At 47.6% G+C, this 25,365-nt stretch overlaps 1 protein-coding gene across 1 annotated transcript; it reads left to right on the forward strand.

The window, feature by feature from the left end:
* The first annotated feature begins 327 nt into the window (after nt 1-327).
* Nucleotides 328-25,271, forward strand: CSF1 (colony stimulating factor 1). Its single transcript, XM_081194186.1, has 9 exons — nt 328-1,119; nt 6,497-6,628; nt 12,207-12,272; nt 13,506-13,679; nt 14,698-14,863; nt 16,462-17,594; nt 19,168-19,226; nt 19,535-19,593; nt 21,670-25,271. The coding sequence occupies exons 2-8, from the start codon at nt 6,503-6,505 to the stop codon at nt 19,590-19,592; spliced, it is 1,782 nt and encodes a 593-aa protein (XP_081050312.1). The 5' UTR covers nt 328-1,119; nt 6,497-6,502; the 3' UTR covers nt 19,593; nt 21,670-25,271.
* The last annotated feature ends 94 nt before the right edge of the window (nt 25,272-25,365 follow it).

The raw sequence follows: 25,365 nt of genomic DNA on the forward strand, positions 1-25,365 counted from the left end.
ACAGAAGTGCCTGTAGTGTTTCTGGTTTAGAAGATGAGGAACGGCAGCTTGGATGGCACAGCAGCTGGTAGTTAGTGGCAGAGGGGCTCAGGAACGTGGGGTGGGTCCCAAATGACACTCCCCAAATGAACACCTGCACTTTTTAAAAATGACAAAAGTGATGTGTGTGAGAAAGAGATGATTGTGTTATGCCAGAGATAAAATAACAATTAACACTGGCATGCAAAAAACCCCAAAAATATCAGAAAAGACAAAACCATTACTCAAAGACATGTGCATTTAATCCAGCATGGCCCAAGGTGTTACTTTGCCAGGACTTGCTATTAACCCTTCCCTGTGCGCTAGGCCACTATTATCCTCATTTTACAGGTGAGGTTGCAGGAGTGAGGCCTTAACTAAACGGTTACCGGACTGCAGCCTCCGGCTCAACCTGAGAGCAAGCCCCATTGAACTCAATGGGATTTACTTCGGAGCGGACATGCCTTGGATTGCGTGGGGAAAGTCTCTGCTGCAGCAATTCGGGATATGCGGATGGGGCTTGGCAACTTGTTGTTCCCACGAGAGAGATGTTGTCTTTGCCAAACTCGGGACGTCTGGGTTAGGGATAGGAAGGAAATTCCCAGGTGAAAACACACCCACCCGGGCATCGCGATGCGGAGGAGGCCCGTCGTCTGAAGAGGCGAGAAGGGGTCGAGCAGAGGCTTCTTTAAGCGCTTTCTAGCTCTGCAGCTTCTCAGTGACAAATCTGGGGAGGGGACTACAGCGCAAGGGGGGAAAAGAGGCTTTTTTAAAAAACAAAGTGGGGGAGGGCCCGTCGAGAGGAGGGAGCGTGGCGCCGATCCAAGGTGATTTCCCGTAAACCACATGTTCCGGAGGGAGCCCTTTATAAGGCCGACGAGTCAGGCAGGCGGCACTGAGCGGACGGAGGCAGCATTTCCTGGGCTTCGCGCGAACTGAAAGCACACAGTCCCAGCCCCCTTCGCCGGCCGCTGTTGCTGCAAACGGGATTAGCCTGCAAGAGGGAAAGAAGGCGCGCCCGCCGACGCTGCTTTCTCGCCAACCCGGATCTTAAGGCGACGGATTGGGGCGTTTTCGGAGCGGGCTGCGTGCAGGGCCAAGGTAAGGAGGGAGCCAGGCACCCCGTTCGCGGAAAAGCGGAGCCCGTCCGAAGGGGACTGCCCGGGTCTCTTCTCTCTCCCCTCCCACAAAAATATATTCGAGTTGATAAGACTAGCAAGATAGGCAGCAACGCGAGCCCCCCGCCGAAGTAAGAGGGTCTAGAGTTGCTAAGGGCGCAGACTCCCCCCCATTGGGTTTGGGAGACGGGGGTGGCGGGCGTGCTTCCTCGCGAGTAAGTCCGTGGCTGCCCTTTCAGCCGCGCAGCCTGCTCCTCCGAGATGTGTGGCGTGTTTACGCGGCGCTTTACTCCGTAGCAAACACGAGGAGGGCCGCAGGGCTTGGCGCAAACTTTGCAGCCAGGTTTTCTGCTTTGGCTGCTAACGCGCAAAGCGCTACTGCTGATCCGTGTGTGTGAGAAACTTTTCCCATCCAAGTGTCCCGGTTTGTGCACAGGGCATAGGAGCCAATTTCTCGGGGTCGAGGGGTCCCCCCGCCCCCACCACAAGTTGATGGGCATTGCCATTCAAATTGTATGCGTGAGCCCCGTCATGTGATTGATCATGCAGGGTGGAGCTTACCTGCCCCCCCCCATTCAAGTTGGCACCCTTGGCATTGCTTTGCGCCCACCCGCTGCCTGGATCCAAGTATTGAGGCTTCCCTTTCCCTGCGTTATGCACCGCTTGCTCTCCGCCTCCCCACCTCCCTTTCACGCCCTCCTGTCATTCTGCGCGGCCGACGCTGCAAGCTGGTTATAAATCTCTGGCTTCGGAGGCGGGCGGGGTGGAGGTCTGACCCTGCCGAGCAACTCGGGCGCGTGTTCTCTCGGAAGTAAGGCCCGCGGCGTTTTGGATGCTTTAGTTGAGATTCCTGCGTTGCGGGGGGTTGGCCTAGATGACCCCGGGGTCCCTTCCAGCTCCACGATGCTATGGTTCTACTCCCCGAGCAAGCACAGGGCTAAATAGCCTTGAGTAGTTACAGTGCAATCCTACCCATGCCTACTCGGAAGTAAGCCGCAGTGGATTCAATGGAGCTTACTATCCGGTAAATGCGGTTGGGATTGCAGCCTCAGTTGCCTCTGGCATGATATTTCAGCTTGCCGCACTGTCAATACCTCAGGTTGTTGTATCAGTGCCATCTGCCACGAGACATTAACAGTGCAAATATTGGCTGGAGTGGAGCTGCCCACATGATCCTTGTGGATTACTGTCCTCCGGTAACAAGTGTGCTAGCTTTGCAGCTCTGCCTTTCTATGCTCTAGCTGCAGAAGAAGCTTTATGATGCTCATATGAGGGTGCTCACTCAGAGGAGGTCTGGGTGTGAAGCTGGGCTTAGCCTCCTGCAACACAGAAACACCAGGGGTGCCCTCTAAGCATATGCAGATTGTTATCCCTTGCTGCAGATTAATAGCATCTCCACTTCTTTGGAGTGAGAGGATGGGGCATCCGCTTCAGAGGGTGGGACTCCTAGGAAGACTTGGCTTCCAGTATCTCCCAATGCAATTAAATGCTCCCTCTTGGTTTTTAGGCTGAACAAGCAGGGACAGCCCTAGCGCTGGGCAGAGTGAGGCGACTGGCAGCAGATGCTGAGTCGCACTGAAGTGTTTGAGGGCAGAGCTGTGTGTGTCATACACGCAGCCTCCTCTGTGCCCTTGGATGCAATTGAGGTTAAGATCTTGTTCCTAGTGATGAAGAAGGTTCAGCTGTCATTCTAGTCAGCATCTGTATGTGGAGTGTATGTGTGTGTTTGGGGAGTAGAATATTGTCCTCCTTCCCTGATAGCAACATGTCTTGATTCTGAGCAAGATGAGGATTACAGTCTTTCATTTTACACTAAAATACTGGGGAAAGTCCTAATGTGCTCTGCATGCACTCACCTGCTGAAGGGATAGAAACTTTAATCTCCAGAGCTTTCTGTGACTGGGCAAGGTTAAATAAACAAAGCATGACTCCAAAGCCTCTTCCAAACCTTATGTGTGATGTTTTTATTATTCCCTCCTCCCCTCCTTTCATGTTTCCTGTTTTCTGTGCCCAGTGACTGGACCGGCAGCTAGGTGCATTCGAGGGACTTTCCCAGGACTCAGTGTAATGCTTTCTTGCTAATGGATGTCATGGCATAGAATGAGTCTCATGTGAGCTTAGGAGCAAGGTGTCTTTTTTAAACTGTGGAATGGAAGATGCCAAGAAAAACGGTGGGTGGACATGCAAGGACATGTCAGGGAGAGACTCTGCGTTTGAGTAGGAAGGAAGGAGGAATGAAATGCCTGGGCCAGCATTTCCTACCCCTGTGCCTTCCAGTTGGCTGGGGCTGATGGGATCTGCATTCCAAAACATCTGGAGTTGTACTCCAATACATCTGGAGGACATTGAGTTGGGGAAGGCTGGCCTGGACTAGGTGGAAGAAGAGCATGAGAGCAGACTAGGCAGAAGGTGGGTTTAGTGTCTCGCTAGGGTGGCACCAGTGGCTTCACAGCTGTTGCTGGAACACAAAATACAATTGCTTGAGAAGAGACAGGAAGGCAGATGTGGGGGGGACCCCATCTGCTAGTCTCTTATATCTCACACACACCCTGACTGTGTGTGTGTTGCACCCAAATTGGGCTAGACAACTGGTTTTGTTCTGTGCTGGATACAATCCACAGTATTAAAAGTTCTACTTGGAGTACACCTGTTTAATGGACCTTGGTTAGTCATGTCCATTAATTTTTGTGGGTTTGTAGTTCTGCGTAGAACAAACAATGGTTGCAACCCTTTTTGGTTATGGAGATCTTGTTTTCCCCCTGGAAGTTATTTGCGAGTAACTCTCCTTGCAACAGAACCACAAGGAAGCTGGAGAAGGTTACAAACTAGCCCCTCCTGCCTGCCATAGGATACCCACCACATTGTCCTAGCAAAGCCTTCCTGAGGAGGGAATTCCAGAGACTGGTTGTCTCTGCCTTGCCGCAGACAATGAGGACCTCGGAGGAGGCCAGTATCAACATCACGTGGGCGAAGGCAGTTAGCACTCTAGTTAGCAGACTGCTGAGTATCATCCAAGTGCCCAGCTGTCCAAGGGAGCTCCTGGAGATGAGCTGCCAGAACGCTTTGGCGGGGAGAGAAGTAGCGAAACAGACGCAAAGTTCCATCTATGGCAGTGGCCAGTGTTGGCTGCTTTGCGGGGAAGAAAGCATGTGACACTTACATAAAATGACCTCAAGGAAGTTAGTGGATGCTTGAACCCAAGTTAGACTACAGCCCTTCACCCTAGTTTTGCTATTTAGTTTTGTCCTCTGTCTGAAACAGTTGCACAGCCTGTTAACATGAGCAGAAGTGTCTTCTGGCACTGAGCTCCAGAACTGAAATGCATTATGGAAGGAAGTAGAGATAAATGCTCCTTTAAAAAGAAAAGGAAAATGCCTTCATGATCTGATGGAATGGCCAAAGATGCGAAGGGGAAATTCCGGGTGGGAAAGCTTAAGGGTGACAAATGATGCTTGCTCGCTTCCAGTGGCACCTGGGCAAGTTTTGGCCGTATGACCCTTGCTATGGAAAATAGAAATTGGTGCTGTGGAAGAAAAGAGGATTGGGACAGAGACAGCAATGAAGGGAGGATAAAATAATTTGGAAGAGGAAAGGAAGGCTGATTAATCGTGAGAGAATTTGAGCAATAAAATCTCAACATATTGCGGAGAAGCAAGAGCTGTTTTTGTTTCCTTCCTGGGGGGGAAAGCCAGTGCTGTCACAGACTGGCAAAGGCATATTTATCTGAATGTGCAGAATCCAGCTGAGGCTTAAGAACTGGGAAATTCCCAGCTTGGCTACAGCTGACCTCTCCTTCTCCTAATAAGAAAGAGGAAAAGGCGGTGGGGTGTGGGGAGGAATGGGAAAGGAATGCTTGCAGGCCAGATTTAACTCTTCCAAAGCTGCTGGGAAGGGTCCTCTTTCTGTTTTAATTCTTATACATAACGGGAGCATCCATGGAGAAATAGGACACCTCTGTGGTGCAGACTCCGTACATAAATAGATGCCCAAGTGTAGCGCTTTCTGCAGGTCACCATGGGTGGCAGAAGGAAACGGTTATCTTTGGAGGCATGCCCAAAGTGTGGAATTGTAATGTATTTATTTATTTTATATAATGGCAGAGTCCCAGCACCAAAAAGCCTAGTGGGAAAGCACGAAGCATATGGGTCTCGGAAGGAAGTAACGAGATGATAGTTAAAACCTCATCTCTCTTCATTTAAAAAATGTGAAGTGCAGTCATAGCTATAAAGTCTCCATCCAGAAGATGTTAATAATTCCTATACATAGCAATTAACTCAAATCCCCTATAGTAAGATATCCTGGCTAGGTATTGGCAGTGGGGGGGCAGGAGTGAGAGGACAGAGTTGGGGGAAGCAACTGATTTTCCAGCACTTGTGGCTTGGAAGGATAATGTGCGGCAGACCACACTGCAGGGGAGAAAGCACTGGATGCTCTTGTAAAAAGAGTTAAGTAAATTCTACAACACTGTATTATATCTAAAAATAGCAAAATAGGCAGTTCCCTGGGCTAGCCAGACATACATGCTTTGGGATGCGTTTTTGCAGTGTAGTGTGGATTTATGTTGAGCAGAAACAGAATTTGAATGAGAGAGGAGAAAGCAGATAGTGTTTTCTTTCCCTTCTCATAATGCTAGAACAAAGGCCACCCAACAAATCTGAATGTCGGTAGAATCATAGAATTGTAGAGTTGGGTGGAATCCTGAGGATCATCTAGTCCAACCCCCAGCAATGCAGGAATATGCAGCTGCCCCATATGGGGATCAAATTTCCAACCTTGGCATTATCAGCACCATGCTGAGCTATCTAGGTTGACAGGAACCCTATGGCACTTAGTGTTCCCAGGTGGTCTCCCATCCAAGTACTAACCAGGCCTGACCCTGCTTAGCTTCCAAGATCAGATGAGATCAGGTAAGTAGATTCATGACAGAGAAAACTGCTTCGTCCCTTAGTGCATATGTTAAATCATGGGATTTGCTCCTGCAAGATGCAGTGGTGGCTGTCAATCTGGATGGTTTAAAAAGGGTTCGGACAAATTCATGGGATATGAGGTTGGCTCCTAAGCATGGTTGCTCTGTTCTGCCTCCAGTACTGGAATTGGTATGCCTCTGAATACAGTTTGCTGGGGAGCAACCATGGGGAGAAAGGGGTTGCACTCGGATCCTGGTTCTGGGCTTCCTATAGGCATCTGGTTGGTCAATGTGTGTGGTGGGAGGATGTTGGACTAGATGAGCCTTGGGTCTCATCCAGCAGGGCTCTTCATATTTTCTTAGGTTTGTGTTTATGTCCACAAGGCTAGAGGGTGTGTGAAGGTGCAGGCTTCCCCCATGTTTAATCCTGACTCTTGTCTCATTTGTTGCACAGAAAAAGATGATCTCCCACATTGCAGTGGCCTTTCTTCTCCTTGTGGCCTTCGCTATCCATGGAACAGAGCAGAAGAACAGAGGTTGCAGCCGCTTAATCCATGATGTTCACCTGAATCGCCTGCTGGACCTGGTGAGTTTCTTTGCAATTAGTACAGCAAAGGTGGCAAGAAAGAATGGATCAGAAGATGAATCACCTGGATCTTACGCTGGGCAGAGGCACCTCTCCAGACAAGCCACAAACCATAGCCAAGGTTTGTTCTTGGCCTACCACTTGTGGTTTGTCTGGGGGGGGGAGACAAACTACGAGCCTGGGTTCAGGCCCAAAACATGGTGATGGCATAAAGTTACCAGTTCCTTTGGTCAACAGAAGGCAGTTCCCCTCCTGTTTGTTAGTTCAGTTTGAGTTGGGATGCTGGATGATCTTGTTCAGTTTGCCTTTTTAAGCAAATGCATGAAAACTATTAAAAATCAACAGGAAATATATTAATCCATCCGTGCCTGGAACTGTTTGTTTCTCTGTTCACAAGCTGTTCTTGCCCTGAGGGCAGAAGTTGAGAAGGGGGAAGGTAGAAAATGAAAGTAGAGAAGACATAGTGGAAGGAAGTTGAAGGACTGCTTTTAATTGAGATAAATAGTGCCATTTTAATTGGGGATAAATGGAGCCAATATTGTGAGGAGGGAGTGTTAACACTGAGCATGCTACTAAGGAGGAGGTTCAGCTGGATGCAGCCTGGACTGTGCTTGATTCTGCAGGCTAAAGAGCTTTTAGTGCAGCTGTGTGCGTGCGTGTGCACTCTCTCACACCCATTTCAGCACTTCCCCAATGAAGACTTTTAGTAGCTAGAACGGGAGGTGCGGCATGGGGACCACTCCACAGATGCTTAGGAGGGTAATAAAGCATAGCTCCAGCAGGAAGTGCTAATGCAATTATAGAATGCTAGAGTTGGAATGCACCATTCTAGTCATGGGGAGAGCAGGTTGGGGTGATTCAGAACCACAACATTCTGGGAACAAGTGCCTGGAATTTTCCTGACTCTTGATCCTGCCTGGATCGCTGGGGAACTGCTGGGAGGTCTCTGCCAGTGGTTAACTGTCAAAGGTCCTGGCTTTGATCTTGCCTACAAGGAATTCTGTGGGCTTCAATCAAGATTCTTTTCCACTGTCAGTCACAAGTGATTGTGGCAGCAAAGCATGATAGTTAGGAGAACTAGAAGCAACCAGGAAAAGAAAGTTTCACAGGACCAACTCAAGGGCTTAATCGTTGGGAGAATGTGGCTCTCTGTGGCATCCTGGTTAGGGATTGATAACTTGAGAAAAGTGTGTGGAGGTTCTGGCAATTATGGGAATGGGTCCTGCTGGCAGTTTACTTCCTGCAGAAGTTTAGGAAGACCTCAGATCCTCCATCCCCTTATCAAAATAACCTCATAAGCCTTGCTGCCCACCAAGGTGCTGTGTGGTATCTGATAATTGGTGTAACTATATTGAGAGAAGGCTGGAGTGGCTTGGGATCAAAGCTTAGTTCTTGTACCTGCAGCATTATGCAGAACCCTTAGTTGGACCCTCTTCCATTTTCTAGGTTTGCATAACAGCTTGCTCATTCTGTAGCCCAGACATGCATCAGGCACTAAGATAATAGTCTTGGTTCCAAATATGCTGATCAAGAGCATCTCCCTCTTCCCACAAGACTGCATAGGTTGGCACAAAAGCCTCCAAAAAGATCCTCTCTTTGAAGTCTTTCACCTGCCACAAATTCTTGATTTGTGCTCAAAAATAGGTTTGCCACCTTGACATCCATGTGGCTAACGAAGTGCAACCCTTGAAATGCTTCATGTTAATAAGACATTAGTCAGCTACCTTAAAAGCCTTTTCTTGTGTTTATGGAGAAATTCAGAAATTAAATGGTGAGATAAAATTAAATGCTTATATGCTGTCCCCATCCTTTTGCCTTTGGGAGATGCCCACTTGCGGAGGAAGAGGAGTGCAGGGGGAACGCACCGCCCTCGGCAGCACGATCCCAGCAGGGTGCCATCGCGGCTCCCCCCCCCCCCCGGGCTGGGCGCCACGCCCCTGCAGGTGGCGTGACCCGTCCCCAGGACTCGTGACCCGCCCCTGCGGATGGCGCGCCATGCCCTCGGGATGCGCACCAGCCCCGCCACCACCTGCTCTCCGCCCCCTGGTGCCGTAGCATGAAGCTCTGTCACTGGAGATGCCTTCTGCAAAGCTTGTTGCTATGAGTTGCTAGTACATGCAGGTTCCACTACTACACAAACACTTGTTACAGAAAATTCACTTATTCAAACATGAGGAATTAGTATCTAAACCTTGCTATACATAACGCAGATTCAGATACCCCAACAGCTGGACCTGTGTGAAGTACTGTAAACAAATAAGCAGCAGAAGCAGTAATAATAATAATAATAATAATAATAATAATAATAATAATAATAATAATAATAATAATAATAAATCCCATTTGACTTCATTGCCCCAGCCACTCTGGGCTGCTTCTAACAAATTAAAACACTAAACACAGTAAGACATCAAACATTAAAAATTTCCTTGTACAAGGCTGCCTTCAGATATTCAGATAGTTGTTTATTTTCCTGACATCTGACAGGAGAGCGTTCCACAGGACAAGCATGACTACCAAGAAGTCCCTCTGCCTGGTTCCCTGTAACCTCACTTCTTGTGATGAGGGAACAGTCAGAAGGTTCTCAGAGGTGGACCTCAGTATCTGGGCTGGGTGATGGGGCTGGAGACACTCCTTCTGGTATACAAGGCTGGAGCCATTTAAACAAGCCTTTAACTTTTTGTGTTTTGCTGGTCATTGACAGCTGTTTTGCCAGAAACCATGATGGGAGGGAGGGGGAGAGATCAGACAATTAAGAAGGCATTTGGTTTCCTTCCTTGTTTGCCTTTTGCAAGGTTTCCCTGGGTTTTTTCATTTGGGTGTTGAAATTCTGTGGTTGGGAACACCTTAGAAATTCCTCCACTGGAGTCAGTGGAAATCTTCTGCTTGTTATGTAAATGCTCGCTTCACAAACAAATTCCTGAGAATGCATTATGCTTGAATAGCAAGACCTGTACGTATTGTCACTTTCCAGGATTCAGCTCTCTCCCCTGGAAAGCTAATTTCTGGCTGTTTAGATGGGCACATTCTGTCTCTAGTACACAAGTTGAGGAATGCTAAAGCACCGTGCAGCGCACAGCTTGCCACTTAGCACACTTCAGCTGCTGAGGTATATTAAAGAGTAACTATGCATTTCAAGTACATTCTTTAGGCTATAGCAAACCACTCTCTTGACATTTCCAAGCAGTGGAGGTGGTCAGTGCCATTGCAGAGTAATTAAGGGGTTTTTACTGCCATCTACAATGTGTAATAGTCAGGGTGTGAGGTTGAAACTGAGTTTTGGTGTGAGATTAGGGGTCTTAGAATCATACCACTAATTTCCCCTCCGAAGATGCCGGAGGAGAAAGCTCTAAAGCCTTAACATTACCTAAATTACTATGTAGAATCAAGGACACAACTGGTACTAATTATCGCTTGTTTGAGAGTGATAACACAGTGTCTGACTTGTACAAATAAACTTCTCTTCACAAAGTCTCTTCTGGGCTAAAAGTAATTTGATATAGTTGGTCAAAGCTAACATTTGAGCACTGCTCCACGATTGAGATTCTTACTTAGCTGTAATTTGGGCTTGCAACCCAGTGGCGTAGCGTGGGGGGTGCAGGGGGTGCCGGCCGCACCAGGCGCAACATCTGGGGGTTAGGGTTAGGGGGCGCAAATCCACGGGTTAGGGGGCGCAAATCCACGGGTTAGGGGGCGCAAATTACTTGCCTTGCCCCGGGTGCTGACAACCCACACTACGCCACTGTTGCAACCACCAACCATTAAATGATTTCCTCTTTTAAAAAAGCTGAAAAAAGTATCTCAGGTTTTTGCAAAGCTGTTTTTACTTCTGGTGGACTTTGCTTATCTTAAAGGAGCAATAAACCTTAATTAGGAGACTAATGAATGAAGACCTAGATATCTTGTAGCACATCAGGTGAAATGAAAATACTGTTCAGATTTAAGAAAATGCTCAGGAGAGAGCTCTGCTGTAAAATGTGTGGTCTGGCTTGCAAAGTACTGGAATTTTTTTTAAAAAAGGTTCTGCTGCTGCCCCTTTAAGTTTCTGTGCAAGAAGCCAGGATGCAAATCAAAATGTTGTACTGCCTGCCAAGGATTAGGTTGTTTAGCTAGCTGTTGCTGTGCTGACCCCAGAGCTGTTCTTCTCGGTTCTATAGAATCCAAAATCCTGTGATCTCTTGGCCAAATGGAAACGGGATCGCGTTTGTAAAACCAAAACTGAAAGTGAGATGCTCGTACTGCTGCATATGCTTCCCTCGTCTTTTAGGGCAGTGAACCTAAACTTTGCCCCTTCCCCCGCCCTCATTGTGCTTGCTTCTGCCTGGGCTTCTCTGTGATGAATAAATGTTGCTGGCGGCTGCTCTCTCCTGATAATGAAGCAATTGTTTCCAGTTCGACATGCCCTCCTGGCAGTCCCATCTCGTGTTGGCCTGCCGCAGAAGTTCCAAATCATTCCCTGGCATTTTTCCCTGCCGGCACTAGGCTGAGATCGCTGGAGAAGGTGTTCTAAAGTGCTGAGTCAGCACTTGACTTGGAAGGCACAGGGTGGTAGACGCTTGACTTCTGCCTCTGGGCAAAGAGAGCCAGCTGTTTGCTTTGGTAAGGATTAGCAAAGCTCAAAGCCGGCTCAATGGCCACAACATGGTTCTTGCTGGTTCGTAGCATGGCCTGCTGCAAGAGCTTGGTGCCCCTGGTCAGGGCAGAATATGCTTGTGTGCATGCTTCCACTGCTGCGCTAATGTGCAGTGTATGTTTTCTAACAAATTGCAGTTCAGAAAATAGCAGGGTGCACATTGCAGGTGTCCTCTGTGATCTAAATTATATGTGCTCTGCTGAGTGGGTGTGATGGGGGAGCCCCCACTGCCTCAGCCAAGATGCTGCACATAGCTGTCCTACACATAGCTGTCAACCGTCCCTTATTTGGCGGGAAACTCCCTTATCTCAGCGCCGTTTCCCACTGCTGGACTTATTGCTCACCCAATAAGGAGTCTAAGAATGACTGGGGGGGTGGAGCTTGCATGCCTTGTGCTGATCAAATCAGCCGCATTGCCTGAGGCCTCACCTTTGCTCAGCGCTTCCCAGCGGAGAGGTGACGGTGGTTTTCCTTGCTGCATCCCCTTTGCCGGGTTGTTGTTCTGTGGGAATCACTGCTTGAGGCTTCGTTTGGCTGCTGGTTGACTAAAATCCCTTATTTTGGCTGCTGATCCCTTATTTTCAAATCTGTAAGTTGTCAGCTATGGTCCTGCAAAACTGTAAAAAGAAGAGAGTTCTTAGATACTCAAGCACTCATTTCTAAATCTTGTCATTCTGTCACTACTTGGCTGCACCTAATCTCCGTAAACTGCTTCAGCACAGAAGGCAGTAGACTGTAGTCTAGCCCTTTGTGGTAAGCAGAGGGATGTCATCCTATACCTCCAGAATTGTCTCCCCCCTTCCTCTCTCAGCCCCCCAGCCCAATAAAATATTCCTAGCAGTGTAGCCTGGTGGGGATATTCTTTCCTGTATTCTGGATTCCTAGATGAAGGAAACTGCAAGTCCACTAAAGTTGCTTTGATTTGACTGTGCCTTTTTGTTACAGGTTGATAGTCAGATGATGAAGCCCTCATGTGAGCTGTCCTTTGAGTATGTGGATGAGAGAGAGCTGGTGAGTTGGAATTGTGAGACACACATCTGCTGTGCTGCTGACACATCTGTGGGACTTGGTGTGTGTTTTCCAAGGAATGCCTTGTGTTTAGACTGGTCCACTGTCCCTCAGACCTTGTGGGGGGCCAGACTATATTTTTTGGGAGGGGAAATGAACGAATTCCTATGCCCCACAAATAACCCAGAGATGCATTTTACATAAAAGGGCACATTCTACTCATGTAAAAACACGCTGATTCCCGGACCATCCGTGGGCCGGATATAGAAGGCAACTGGGCCAGATCTGGCCCCCGGGCCTTAGTTTGCCTACCCATGCTCTAAACCATACTTCAACTGTTGAACTGAGCCACTAGCTTAGCTGAGGAACCCCTGTGTATCTGCCAAATAATTCCATTGTGTTATAGATTATTCTGGGGCAGGCATAGGCAAACTCGGCCCTCCAGATGTTTTGAGACTGCAATTCCCATCATCCCTGACCACTGGTCCTGTTAGCTAGGGATCATGGGAGTTGTAGTACCAAAACATCTGGAGGCCTGAGTTTGCCTATGCCTGTTCTGGGGCATATCCTGGAACAGACACTCTTCTCCTGTGGGATTCTGGCTGGGCCTGTTGAGATTTAAACACATGCCTGTGCTGTACTGGCATAGCTTGTTTGAGAGGAAGTTTGGTAATGGCAGAAGATGTGCTGCCTTTCCAGCGACTTGTCTCTCACTCCTGATCTTCTTACTGAAGCACCTTTGATGAAGCTTCTGGGGAATCCTGAGTTCACTTATTTAGAGAATGTGTGAGCTAAAATCCTGCATAGATGACCTTGTGGTTAAGTCACCAGTCATGGATTTGGTAGACAAGTCCTGTGGTCTCTCAGTTTGCTTCATGGGGTATTTCATCCTGAAGGACACTTGGAGAAATTTCTCTGCTGGCTTCAGACTTTGGGGGAATTATTTTAAAGCAGCCCTTGCTTGGGGGTTCCTCAAAGCTATTATTGCCCATTCTCTTGGCCTGTTCTTCTGGACCCAATCCAATTACTCAGAGGGAGAAGCCAGATCAAGAGAAGCTGCTCCTCTTTTTCACTCTAACCACCATTCACTTGTTTGGAGAGGGAAGGTGGAATCTGCAGCACCAACAAGGAGAAGTAGCAACTGGGGGCTGATTATGGTAGATGCCGTGCATTGCTGATCTTTGACACCAGCCATGAATCTTTCTATGATGGACACCTGTCCCTGTTGCCTTCTAGGACGACCCCGAATGCTTTCTCAGAGCAGCATACTCGCCTCTAAGAAACATCCTTGAAAGTATTGAATTCAAGCACAATACTCCAAACTCTAACATAATGAAGGAGGTAAAGGACTGGCACATAGAAGTTGGAGACTGCATGGAAATTAATAGCAGTGACGAAGAAGAGAGCAAGGTAACCTCTTACTTATCAGATTTGCAGTTCTCACGGATGCTAACAGATCTGTGGTGAGACTTAGGAGACTAAATGGCAGCTGAAACGTGCGCTCTATGGAAGTGGGAAAGAAGCTGGGGACTGACAATACTTGTGTGACGTATGCACTTGCTCTACTGGCTAGGGTGGAGAACCCTCTGGCCCTTCTGATGTTGCTGGACTACAGCTCCCATCATTCCTGGCAGTTGCCTATGCTGGCAGGAGCTGATGGTAGTTGGGAGTTCCACAACATCTGGAGGGCCACAGCTTCCTCATCCCTGAGCTAGAGTGTTCTCTTTGAAAACAGCAGTCTGTTAGGCTGCTCTACACATGATGCTACTCACTTCTTTAGCTCTGGGGTGCAGGACTCCATGAGTCAGATCATGACCCTGATGTAGGGGACGGAGTTTTAATCCATGATGCCTCCATCCAAATTACTGAGCCAGTATGGTGTAGTGGGTGAAGTGTTGAAGTAGGACCTGGGAGACCAGAGTTCAAATCCCCATTTGGGCATGAAGCTCATGGGTGACTTTGGGCCAGTCACTGTCTCATAGCCTAACCTATCTTACAGGGTTATTGTGGGGATTAAAGGAGGGGAGAGAACCATGTACACAATCTTGAGATCCTTGGAGAAAAGGGGGGGGAACGTATAACAGCAGTAACAAAAATTAGGCAGCACCTATGCTGGTTATCTGCAGCTGGAGGAAAACTGTTGACAGTTCTAGCAGCATCACAAGTGATGCAAGTTCTTCTCTGCGCTACTGGGACCTCTTACACTGCTGAGTGCTCTCCAAATGAGGTTCAGAATCCATCGCTGAGAATTCAGAGGTGCTGGAAGCCTGCTTTGTGTAGCCAGATAGCCTTTGCTGGGTCACAGTGACTGCCTCTTGCTGCATATGCTGCCTTGGATATTTTTTATGGCGGCTGTTTGGTTCTGGTAGATTCAGATAGTGGCTCATTGATTCCCACCCCCCCTACTTTCTCTTTTTGTCTCTTATAGCACTGCACCAGGCCATTCTCCCGGACTGCAAGGCAGATGCTGAAGCTGGTGCATGAGTACTTCAGCAAAGCTAAGGAAATCTTGTCCAAAGGAAATTTCAGCCATGATTGCAGCAGTGTCTTTGAGAAATGTTCCGACTCAAAAAGGAAGAGTACAACATCTCCAGGTAACAGAAAATTCTGGGGTTTTTTGCATCTCCTGGCAGCTGCTGGGGCAGCATTTGAGGAGCAGGAAGCTTCCAAGTTAACTTGGCTTTTCCCAAACTAGCGCTGTCCAGATGTTTGGGGCTACAGCTGCCATTAGTTAGCCCTAGCCATCTGGGGGGGTGTCAGTGCACTGGTGAAGGCCGAGGCAAATGGAACATTCCGGGTTGGGAGGGTATTCCAGAGCTGCTATTTGTGCGCATTTGTTTGTGTGCTTCTGTGTATTTACACTTGTTTGTGCGGTTACTAACTGCTAAAGCCTTAAGTCAACAGAAGTTTCATGTTTTTGAAATGAGCATTATCTCTTTGATCTGTGGCAAGGGCAAACCGACTATGTTAAGAGTCCAGCAATCAATTCAAGGTCCTCTGCATGCTCATCAGGACACAGTGGGACTTTTAGCTTTCACCTCCCCCTCTCCCAGTAAAATATGTATTTCCCTCACATAGCTTAAGAGAAGATTCAAAATGTGTTGACAAAGGCTGTTCAAAGATCCCTTCTGAAGGGTTTCTTCTAACCTTGGAAGTTCTTTGCTCATGCAAAGTACCCTCTTGATGTACCCTGACCTTTACAAATAACAGTCTTGTCTGCTTGTGGTCAGACCATGAGGAAATCCCAGAAGTGGCTTGGCATACCATGTCTATATGTGACCTGCAGAAATGGGATCTTCTGCCAGGGCAGAGGTTTGGAGATGTAATGCTTGTGGTGGCCCTCAAAACAGATTGGCCAGTCAGGAAGGCGCTGGGCTACGCAGACCAAAGTTGAGAAGACACTGCATTGCTGTTGATGTTCTTATACACATACATGCAACTCTCAGAAACAGCCTTAAGAAAAAGCCATCCTATTGTCCGCCTTTTAGAAGATGCTCACGTGGTCAGGCTTATTGCTTTGGCCTCAAGTGAACCACTTCCTAGCTTGGTTTGCCTGCTCATCTGGTCCAATAGGCACAATGACGCTGCCCATTCTCTGAGTGGTGCTTGGTTTTGCCGGTGTGGAGAATGCAGTCGCTGTCTTCCTCTTGAGTCCATAGTCTATGTTCTGTCCCTGTGTGCACATCACCTGCAATGCTGGGAAGGACAGCGAAGTAGGAACACCATGCTTCCTCCCTTGATTCTTGCTTGATCAGCTGCTTCTTGCTTGACCAGCTTGCTCCCTCTGCTGTTCTGCTCATGGAGGCATGTGCAGAAGCTGTGGTTGCCCTTGCTTTGGCTTGCTAAACTAGCTGAATCTTGATCCAATGCCGTTCCTCCAGAGTTGGTTGTCTGGCCTCTTTGGTATCCTGTGTGCTCTCAGTAATCTTGGGCTGCATGTGATGCTCTTGGGAGTTGCTGTTCCCAGCTGACCTTGCAGTGTCTTGTTCCATTCATTGGTCCCCTGGAAGCCTTGCGGTTGCCTTGCTGCCTCTGCTTCATTTACTTGTTTTGTTGCTTTTTTGGCACTGGTCTGCCCCGCCTTAGCATGGTGATTTTTGAGGGAAGGGGCTGATCTCGGCTTGAAGCATCCATTCTGTTCTTCTTGCTGGTTACTCTATGGCCATTCTCTCTCTTTATCTGGATCTTTCAGGTGTGGTGACTGACCAGGACTGCCCGTGTCCAGCCACAAGCCCCATGAGTGGCAGAGGCTCAGCTTCTCTCCTTCCAACCTTTGAGCCCTCCTCTTCCATTGCAGACCAGCTGGACAGCAAAGAGGCAGCTGCCAGCACTCTCCAGCTCTTTATGCAGCCTGGCACCATGCAGACTCAAGGAGGGTCACAGGGTAGCACCAGGCCCAGGATGCCTAGGAGCACCCAAAGGGGCCAAGGAGCTCCAGCGCCCACGGATTTCGTAGCTAGCACTGAGGCTGTCATGTCCTCACTGCCAGAAGAACTAGCGTTGGCAGCTGTGTCCCAGGGACTTGACCCTCTGTCCATAAACATTGCATCCTTCCTGGACTCAGCCGTAACCCTTGATTCCTGGTCTCCCAGGCTCAAAAACATTTCTCCCCCTCCTTCAAGCCAAAAAAGCATTGAACTTATGGGGACAGGGTCTCCTCTCCCTGGTTCTGGGGCTGGCAGCAGCCAGACATGGCCCCATGAATTCCCTTCCCATTCTTCCCTTTTTTCTGACTCAACCAAACCCTACCTCAGAAAGCAGTGGCTTCAATCAACTGAAATGGATGTATCTGATTGGGCTGTGACTGACACAAGCAGCACATCTGGCCTAACTTTGGTGTCTCTTGCCAGTTTGGACTCTGCAGAGAGTGCAGGGGTGCCCTCCAGTGGCAGTGGGGCAACCCTCTCGCCCAGTGACCCCACACTCTTCCCTGTCTCTGAGGATCCTGTCTCTGCTGCACAACAGCTTTCTAGATTGGTGGTGACCACAAACAGTCCATCATCTCACAGGCAGGTACCCCCAGAAAGCTACTCCTGGGGGGCGGAGGGAAGCCGAGGTAGAGCGCCAGGAGTACTGCACAGCACCCAGCTCCGAGAGAGACGAGCGGAACAAGAAGAGGGCCCAGCCAAGGGCAGGGAGCCGGAGGATAGCATGCCAGGTCCCAGCTCTGATCTGAGCTTCATTCCTCCGAACACAGACAAGCACAGCGTGAAGCCAGAAGCCAGAAATACCCAAGGGATGGCTGTGACTTATGTGGTGGTACCCAGTGTCCTGGGAATCCTGTTGGCTGTGGGTGGCCTGCTCTTCTACTTCCATAAATCCAGGGTAAGGTCCAGACCTGACTTAAACTGTTCTCCTTTATTCTCTTTGGGTTGCAAATGTGGGGCATACATCATACCTTGTGAATACATCAATGGAGAAGGCAGAAGGGGCTGAACTCAAAGTACACTCCCTCCTCTCAGGGTAGAACGTTATTGGATGTGAGCAAAGATCCATTTGCATTTCTTTTATTGGGATGAGGGGAAGGATTAGCCAGCTAGGTCTTAAGGGGTATGCGTCTCCCGGCGCATACTTCCCACTGTCGCTGTGTCCTGCAACTGAATGTAATCTCAGACAATCCAAGCAGTTCTACAGCCACAAGTTAGATATGTTTTTTTAGAGGGAAAACTTCTGTGGCTCTGCACCACAAAGTCTGGAAGAGTTCTTGGCAGTAAGAGCCTAGTGCTGGGGGTGAATGCTGCTGTCCTTGATGGGTGATGTTGAGCGGATGAGTTCTCCTTCCTGTGACATAGTTCTCTCATCTGTCTTAAGTAACAACGGTCACATTTTCCAGCCTAAATGGACTGAAAGTCTTCTGGGAGTTGAAAGTGATGCCTTTTCCAGTAGGAACCAAATGGATATGTAGCAGTGGACCAGCAAGGTCCATTGTACTTCATCTTGCCAGTGGTGACTGACCACCTCTTCCGGTTCTGGATAGGGCTTAACCATTCCCACGCACATGCTTGATTCATGCCCACTGCTTAAGAAGTCCTATAGGAAACTGAGAGCATCTCTTGATTTGTGGAGCTGCCTTGCAGTCAGTGTATATGTTCAAGAAGGTCGACTTATCGCTACTGTTAGGAGTGGGGGTGTAGTTGTTTCTTGCATGCTAAAATATTTGTTATGCTTGTAGTCCTAATAGCAACGTTCTTTTAATGCTGTCTTTATTGTTCACCATCTGCAGTGAGATCCCTGTCTCATGTAACGACAGGGGGAACATGAGAGACTTTTTTTTGGGTGTAGGAAGAGTGTGGTTGAGATGGTGTTCATGGAACTCTTATGGGGAAAAGTAGATTTAAAAGGCAAAGTGTTAAATATGGTATGGGAAGACAGGGCAGGAACCTGGTGGCATATCTTCACTTGTGCCTGTGACACCAGTTCTATGGATGCTAATGGCATTGGCATAAATAATAAAAATAATTTTATTATTTGTACTCTGCCCATCTGACTAGGTTGCCCCAAGGAAATTCCAGTTGGGCTTAGGATGGGGCTTTACCAGCAACTGGTAAAGTTGTTGGTTAGTGGGTGAACTGATGGCCTCCTAGCCCTCAAAACTACAATGAGAGCTTGCTAGGGCAACATGCCTGCTTGTCCTCCTAGGATAGGCATAGGCAAAATCCGGCCCTCCAGGTTTTGGGACTACAATTCCCATCACCCCTAGCTAACAGGTCCAGTGGTCAGGGATGATGGGAATTGTAGTACCAAACATCTGGAGAGTCGGATTTTGCCTATGCCTGTCCTAGGACAACCATAGCACCTCAAATGGCACAGCCAGTTTGACAATACTAGCCATGCAACTTCACTCTTGCTTCATATCAACATTCCTTATAGTAGTAAATATTTCCTTTCTTCCACACAGATGCTAGCCAGGAGGCGACTGCAGAGAAATGAGAGAAACCTGGAAAGACAAGAAGGAAGGTAAGAAGGCGGAAGGTTTGCATAACTCAGATGTATAGCGTGAATTAGGCCCCTTGCTTTCAGATAGCTAATTCCTTGAGATTCCATCAGCCTTGGGAGGTTGCAGTGAGTTGTAGAGCCCATGTATGAAAACTTAGCCTGTTCCCCACAGAATTCAGTTATTGGGTACACCAACTATTGTTGAGAGGAAAAGATACCAGATGGATTTCTACCATAGTGAGGGAGATGTAGTCTCGTGATGTATCAGTTCTTGTTTTTAGTCTTCAGTGTTGGATTCTAATCCTTTTTTTTTCTCCTTTCCTCCCTAGGCCACTGAATAGAAGGGAGGGAGATCTGGAATTGCAGATACAGGAGGAGGAACTATGAGGTAAGAACAGGTTTTGATCTGATTCAGTAGGGCTACCCACTCCCTCATTCTGTATCTGCAGCAGCCAGCCAGACTTCTAGCCATCATGACTAGTAGCCACTGATAGCTTTATCCTCTGTGAATTTGTCTTAATCCCCTTCTAAGTTGGTGGCCATTGCTACATCTGGAAGCGAATTCTGTAGCTGTAACTGCACTGCGTGAAGAATTCCTTTCATTTTTCCTACCTTGAATCTCCCACCACGCAGCTTCACTGGATGATCTCAGATTCTAGCACTGTGAGAGAAGCTCCCTGTCCACTCTGGCCCTCTTTTCCAAGAGAAGGTCTATTTGCAGGGGTTGTGTATTCGTGGATGGAGCTGAGGCAGATCCTTGTGCCACAAACAAATCTGGATGGGCGTGGGGAAAATGGGACCTTTAGACTCAGAGGCAGCGTCCCTCTGATTCCCAGCTACTGGGGACAGACCAAGAGCAAGGTTATTTATTACCTTCTTGCCTGGCATGTGGTGCCTTGGCAGATGTGTCTGGCTGGCAACTGCTGGAAACAGGATGTTCTGATCTGGTTCCCCATGGCTCCTGTGCTTTTTGTGTGTGGGCTCAGAAATTGGTTTATTGACCAGCCGAGTGCCGTTGGGCACATGCAACCTACCACCTCCTTTCTGCGTAGGGACATGTTTCCCGCAAATGTGTCTTAAGTGCAGTGGAATGTGACTTTGTCCTTGGGGGCAGCCGCAGATAAGGATCTATGCAATTTGTGGTGCATTCTTGGTTTGGGGGTGGGGACTGAGGAATGGCTTAAAGAACTACCACTTGCTTGCAGGACTTTCCTTTCATTGTTGTTGTAACGTTTGGAATCACCCTTGTGTAAAATGTGGGAGCAGAAAGTGGCCCTCGTAGGATGTGCCGGAGTCAAAGCTGCTGGTCGTTAAAACCTGCCCTGCTTCAAAGACTAAATGAGTCTCATTTGAAAGTCTACTGCCTCCTCCTCCCCACATTCCAGTTTAAGGCTCTTGGCCAGATGCAGACTTTTGTTGTTGCATCTGAGGATGAAGGGCGGTATACAAATTAGATAGATAGATAGATGGATGGATGGATGGCCAAATCCTCTCCCCTTTCCCAAAGAAAGTTCTGGGGGGAAACTATACCTTTATTACGTCAACATACTTTGGTTGACCTAATAAAGGTATAGCTCTAATACAGTGGTACCTCGGGTTACATGCACTTCAGGTTACAGACTCCGCTAACCCAGAAATAGTACCTCGGGTTAAGACCTTTGCTTCAGGATGAGAACAGAAAGCACACTGTGGCGGCACAGCAACAGCGGGAGGCCCCATTAGCTAAAGTGGTGCTTCAGGTTAAGAACAGTTTCAGGTTAAGAACGGACCTCCGGAATGAATTAAGTATGTAGCCAGAGGTTCCAGTGTATGGATTTTGGAATACATTTCCCTGAAGTTTTGTGATTTGCTTCCCATGGCTTCATTTAGATCAGCCCCACATGACACTAGGCTCAGCTCAGGGTTTGGGGGGCGGGGAGGTATAACTGCTCAACTTTCTCCTCTTCTGTTTAAAAGTGCACTCCTAAAACTGCCTTCCCACTGGGGGGAAGGTAAGAAAATTTCATACCTGTCAAGAGGCAAAATAAGAAAAATCCAATGAGTTAGTCCTCCATTTCACACTGAGTCAGCTCTCTAAGCAAGCAAAATTTGGCTAGTAAACTAGCTTAGTTTTGAAATGTGTATTTGGCAATAATGCTTTCAAAAATCGGACTCTATTTAAAAGAAACACAAAACTTTGGGTAGTCTGTCTTAGTGCTTTGATCCTTCCTATGGTGCTACTGTTGTGATTGTCAGCTGAGAATGGATTTTTAATATTATTGTTGCATTTTTGTTGTTGTTATATTGTAAATATGAACTGTGTTCTGTTCATAAATTGCTTTAATTTTCCCTGAAAAGAAAATTATTAAAATGGAAATCTGCCTTGGCCAAGTCCTGCAAAGTGGCTTGGCCTATGCTTGAGCCACACATGCCCCCTTTGTGGTTAGACATTGTGTCATTGTAATGTTTGTCTTCTTCTTTCCAGCTGGACCCCTTTCCCTCTGGGATGACAAGCCACGTGGGGACTGGGCAGTAAGCCCCTCTTTTTTTAAAAGGACAGCCCTCTCGTTACTACTGGGAGAAATTAACACAAACTGTACTCTGGGAACTGAAGCAATTGCAGTCCCTTCTCACGAAGAGTGTTTTCTCTTCCCAGACATGTTTTAATTTTTTTGCGACGGAAAGGGATTCATCGGGAAATGGACGCTATATTTATTCCTGGCATTCAAGGTTGGCTTTCACACTTAACTGCAAGCTGCCCTCTTTCTGCCAGTCAGACAACAAGCTGGAACTTGGTGGAAAGGATGGAAACTGTTTGGAAGCTGACTTTGGACTTCAAAAGGCCTCTTCTGATGGTGAGAGAGGGAGTTTCTAAGAACCACTGTGCCCTACTGCCTTCCAGAGTGGAAAGGGTGACATCCTCTCCAGAGATGGATGTTGAGTCTGCCGTTTGAACAGCTATGTATCTGGGGAAGAAGACTCTCTTCCAAGGCTTCCAGCTCCTTTGGAGAAGACATAGGATCTTGGGCCTTATATCTATATATTTTCCTAGACATAACTCCCCATAGATATGAATAATGGCAAGTTGTGGTTCTGTAGAGAGAATGGGCACTCTCTCCCCACCTGCCTTTAAGCCATGTGTATAATGTAGCCCAAGGAAGGACACCCATTTTCCCTCCTCCCCTGCAAAACATCCTCCATTTTTAACTCCCCAAATAGCCTAATGCATTAATCCGAGAGTTTGCTATCCCAGTGGCCTTCTATGTCTTCACTCCAGGGACCCCCTTTTATTAATCCCAACCTACAAAATGGGACCCGCTTTTAACTTTTTAACTTTTTACCAGGACTAGCAGGGGTCACTTAATAAAATTTGATTTTAGTTGCACTTTAGGGCAGACTAGTTAAGGAATACAGCACAGTCTTATGATGGCGACTCCTAGCTTAAGATGGCTTTTTAAAAAATGGGGTTAGATAAATGTAGCACCAAGCAACTGTCCCATTGGTGGAAAGATTTCTGCTTGTGCAACGGCACCGCCCCCCCAAAAAAAATCTGTTTTGGGGATTTCCCAACTCTCCAGTGCAGAATAAGGGAGAGAAGGGTGGGTAGTTAATTGCACAAATAGAAATCCTTGTTCTGTTGGGATTCTGCCCCATCTCTGTTCTAGCAGGGCTTTATGAATGGATCTCTCTGTCTTCATCAGATAAGCAGAGCCCTGCTGGATCAGACCCGAGTAGCCCACAGGAAGCTGGCAAGTGGGCTGTGAGCAGAGTAGTCCTTTTCTGCTGCTCCCCAGCATCTGGCATAGTGCCTCTGATTCTGGGGGTGATATATAACCACAACCTTTATCTGCCTAGAAAAAGTGATGTGTTTATATCACTGATGCAACCCATCAACTGAAATCCAGTGTGTTACACACTCTGGTAATATTGTCAGAAAATGTAGAATATAACACCACTCCCAGTTCCCCATACCCCACCTGCATTGTGTCTTGACCCAGAGAGGAAGTGATGCCTTGTAAGCCAGGACATGAGCAGATCTGGCACTGAAGTGGCTGCAGCTGTAACTATATCCATAGGAGAGATGCAGCCTCTTCCAGCTGTGTTTAGATTATCCACTTCCCAGAGCCTGCTGAACAATGCAGGGCACTGCAGGGAAGTTCAGCAGTACAGAAGTTAAATATATTGGCCCTGTTCAGTTACCCGCCTCCCCACTAAGGTGAGCTTGGCCCTTGGAACTGCCAAAGCTGTGCCATTTTACAGAGATTGATCCCCCCCCCCGCACCCTTGATCTCTTGTACCAATGGAAGGAAAGTGTTAAGACCCACCCCTCTCATCTTCCACAAATTAATTTAGGAAACTTGGGGACTTTGGTAATCTGTGTTCCCATGCCTACATTTTCCAGGTTTAAGCAGAATGGTGGGGGAAACTTGCAGGGAAACATTGGAAAGTTGGGGTGTACAGAACAACAACATAAACTTTCTGTTTCTCCTCCAGATGCCCCTGCGAGCTCTATTCCTCCCAGCTGGGTTTACTTAGAATTTGAGAAGATGGGTGGCAGGCAAGGGTTAAGTTGTTGTTGTTGTTTTTATTGTGTGAAGGCATTTTCAGGGGAGAATCTAATGGGGGCTACCTGCCACCGTACCCACGGCCTATCCCCTGCAGTGCTACACCCTCAATTTAGAGTGCCAAACGTATCATGGGTTTGAGGACCACCCTGTGTTTATTGTGTATTTCTGCTCTGAAGCTTAATAATTGCCGACCCGGGAGCTGCTACTGGAGGCTTTCTCCAGAAGGACCCACACTTTCCTTGCTCCCCTGTGCATCTCTTTCCATGTTGTAGTGGAGAGCTGATGTGTAGAGGGCCAACGGGAGTTGCCGCAGCCCAGCTCTGAAGTGAAGCGAAGCTCTTGCACTTTGTATACTTAACATGTTTTGCCTCCCATGTGCTGAGAACATTCCCACCCTGGATTGAATGTGTGAGTGTCAATGAGTGAGTGCATCTGGTCCAGCCTCTTGCCATTCCATGCCTCTTCACCATCCGTCCTCGCCACAACCAGCAGCCCTTATCTGCCTCACCTCTTGCCCTCTCTGCTTTCTCCATCTCTGCTTGTAGCTGTGACGCTGAGCTGGCCTCAGGGTAACGACGCTGCCTTTCCCCATTTGTGCTTTAATGTAATGGATGAAATGTTGATAAACTGTTTGTATTGGAGGAAGGTGTGGGTGCAACTAGCCAGGCTCTGTAAGGGGCTGATCATGCCATGTATGTTGCTCCATTGATGTGAGCAGGCCTCCATGTTTGCACCAAATGCTGGTGACTCTCTTATTCAATATGCCAGTGCATCATACTGTGCCTTATAGTGTGTTTGTGTGCAGCGTTCTGAGACCCTGAGGGCATATGGCCTGGTTGGTGTTCAGGGCTTGCACACACTAATTTTGATCTCACCAATTCAATGATCGTTGCAAAAGTGGTAGAAGTTGCCTTATTTTATTTCTGCTTGCACTTGCATTGCAGCAAAGGGGCCTTCGGTGAAACATCATTTGCCTCCCCTTCTTTGCTCCTAGTTTAGCTGCAGTGCTCATGGGCAGCTTGCTCACAACTCAGAGGCAGACAAGTTCCTTCTCTGTTTTTGGCAGAGACCAAGCATTAGCTACTTGTATAGGTCAATGAGCCATGGCATAGGACTACCTTTTGACATGCATCAGCTGAAGAACAGTCCCTGTTTGTTTTAGCACCCTGTGGCCAGGTTTGCAATGGCGTTTGGATGCAGCAGTCAGTACGTTCCATCTTGCACACTTACTCACCAGCATCGCAAAACTTAGGATCTGGCCTTAATGCCTTAACAGCCGCCCTTCCCTTGCCTCTTTTTATTAATATAGGGAAAAACCAATGAAGAGGAGTTCCTTTTTTAAAAAATGGAGTTGCAATTCTGGTTCAGACTGTGTTCTTTATATATATATATATTTTTACAAACATTGAAATATTTTATATTAAAGACTTTTTTTTAAAAAGCTGTTTAAATGTTTATTTAAAAATAGGAAAGTTTGTATTTAATAATAAAAACACGAATGTGTGTAACACTTTTTAAAGTTCTGTGTGACGTTGTCGTTTTTACAATTGGAGAGGAGGGGTCTACAAGGAATTTATTGGGGTAAATTATTAAGTCATGCTTCCTAAGCAGCT

The sequence above is a fragment of the Podarcis bocagei genome (assembly GCF_964188305.1).
Source record: "Podarcis bocagei genome assembly, chromosome: 5".
NCBI lineage: Eukaryota > Metazoa > Chordata > Lepidosauria > Squamata > Lacertidae > Podarcis > Podarcis bocagei.